Here is a 1649-nt window from a genome sequence, read left to right as displayed (position 1 = left end):
GTATGGGCAGTAGACTTCATGGGGCCCTTCATTTCTTCTAATGGGAACAAATACATCTTGGTAGCCGTAGATTACGTCTCCAAATGGGCAGAAGCCATGGCTTCTCCTACAAATGATTCCAAGGTGGTTGTGAACTTATTCAAAAGGGTGATCTTTCCGAGGTTTGGTGTCCCTAGGGCTATCATTAGTGATGGAGGGTCACATTTCAAGCATCACACTTTTGCTAGACTTCTTGATAAGTATGGTGTATCCCATAAGCGAGGTCTCTCCAACCACCCTCAAACGAGTGGTCAAGCGGAGGTAACTTTTAGGGAGCTTAAGATCATTTGGAAAAGACGGTGGCAAGAACGAGAAAGGATTGGTCCTCCAAACTCATTGACTCTTTGTGGGCTTATAGGACCGCCTTCAAGACTCCTATAGGGACCACTCCCTATAAACTTGTTTATGGGAAGAATTGCCATTTACCCGTAGAAATGGAACACCGAACGCATTGGGCAATCAAGCGAATCAACTTTGTTCTCCATAGTGCAGGTGAACAAAGGCTTCTAGAGCTTTATGAGTTGGAAGAGTTGAGAATGAACACATATGATAGTGCAAGCCTCTACAAAGCAAGAACCAAGGCGTGGCACGACGCTCAAATTTCCAAGAAGGATTTTTTGGAAGGACAAAAGGTCCTACTCTACAATTCAAGACTCAAGCTCTTCCCCGGGAAATTGAGGTCTAGATGGAGTGGGCCATTTCAAGTTTCCAAAGCCTTTCCTTATGGCTCGGTTGAGATATTCAATGACAAGTACCCTCCGTTCAAAGTGAATGGGCACCGTCTCAAGCCATACTATGAGGGTCAACTAATTGAGAAGCTAGGGCATTTATCTCTCATTGATGTTTTTAAGTCACCGTGATTTGGTGTGAAGTACGTCAAGCTAGTGACGTTAAAGAAGCGCTTACGGGAGGCAACCCGGTTTCTAACCTTTTTGATTCTATTTTCTTTTAAACCGCTTAGTATAATCTCTCTAACTCTTTTCTTGTATAATGTGATGTAGGTGTTATGGGAAGTGTTTTAGAGAAAAGAGAAGATTTGAAGCAAAAGCGATATATTGAGAGGAGAGGTCGCGCTGCAAGGTGGCGTGGGCGCGCCTAACCAGGAGCGGGCGCGCCTCATCTAGGAGCTCAAATTGAATGAGAAAAAACAGAAGGGTCCGCGGTTTGAGCGCGGAAGAGGAAAGGCCACGCCTCAGTTTCGGAGCGGGCGCGCATCATCTAGGGGCTAAAATTGGAGGAAAAAGTCAGTAAGGTGCGCGTTTGTGTGCGAATGAGGAGAGATCGCGCATCTGAAGGTGGCGCGGGCGCGCTGATTACGTAGCGGGCGCGCAATATCTGAATGCCCAAATCTTTAGAAAAGCCAGTAAGGGGCGCGATTTGAGCGCGGAAGAGGAGCGGGCGCGCCGTCCGATCTGAAAAAGTTATTCAAAAATCCTCAGCTTAGGCGCGGGCGCGTGTCGTTAAGGAGTGGGCGCGTCTCTATCCGGAGCGGGCGTGCCTGTTGCGATTTCAGAAAAAAAAAACGAGTGAAGGACTCCTCAACATCGAAACCCCCTTACTTCTCCATTCACTCTCAAAAACAGAAAACACTCTTCTCACTCACTCTCTCT

The 1649-nt window shown here is 47.0% G+C and overlaps 1 protein-coding gene across 1 annotated transcript; it reads left to right on the top strand.

Annotated features, from left to right (window-relative positions):
- Positions 1-473: 473 nt before the first annotated feature.
- Positions 474-899, top strand: LOC110721960. The gene has a single exon (XM_021901195.1). The coding sequence runs from the start codon at positions 474-476 to the stop codon at positions 897-899; it is 426 nt and encodes a 141-aa protein (XP_021756887.1).
- The last annotated feature ends 750 nt before the right edge of the window (positions 900-1649 follow it).

This window comes from Chenopodium quinoa, unplaced genomic scaffold, assembly GCF_001683475.1.
Source record: "Chenopodium quinoa cultivar QQ74 unplaced genomic scaffold, ASM168347v1, whole genome shotgun sequence".
In the NCBI taxonomy this organism is placed as follows: domain Eukaryota; kingdom Viridiplantae; phylum Streptophyta; class Magnoliopsida; order Caryophyllales; family Amaranthaceae; genus Chenopodium; species Chenopodium quinoa.
Note: the sequence above shows the minus strand (reverse complement) of the source record. Positions and strands in the feature narration are given on the sequence as shown.

Excerpts from the sequence above, each read along its gene's own strand:
- LOC110721960 (XM_021901195.1), top strand. The coding sequence starts at position 474 with ATGGAACACCGAACGCATTGGGCAATCAAGCGAATCAACTTTGTTCTC.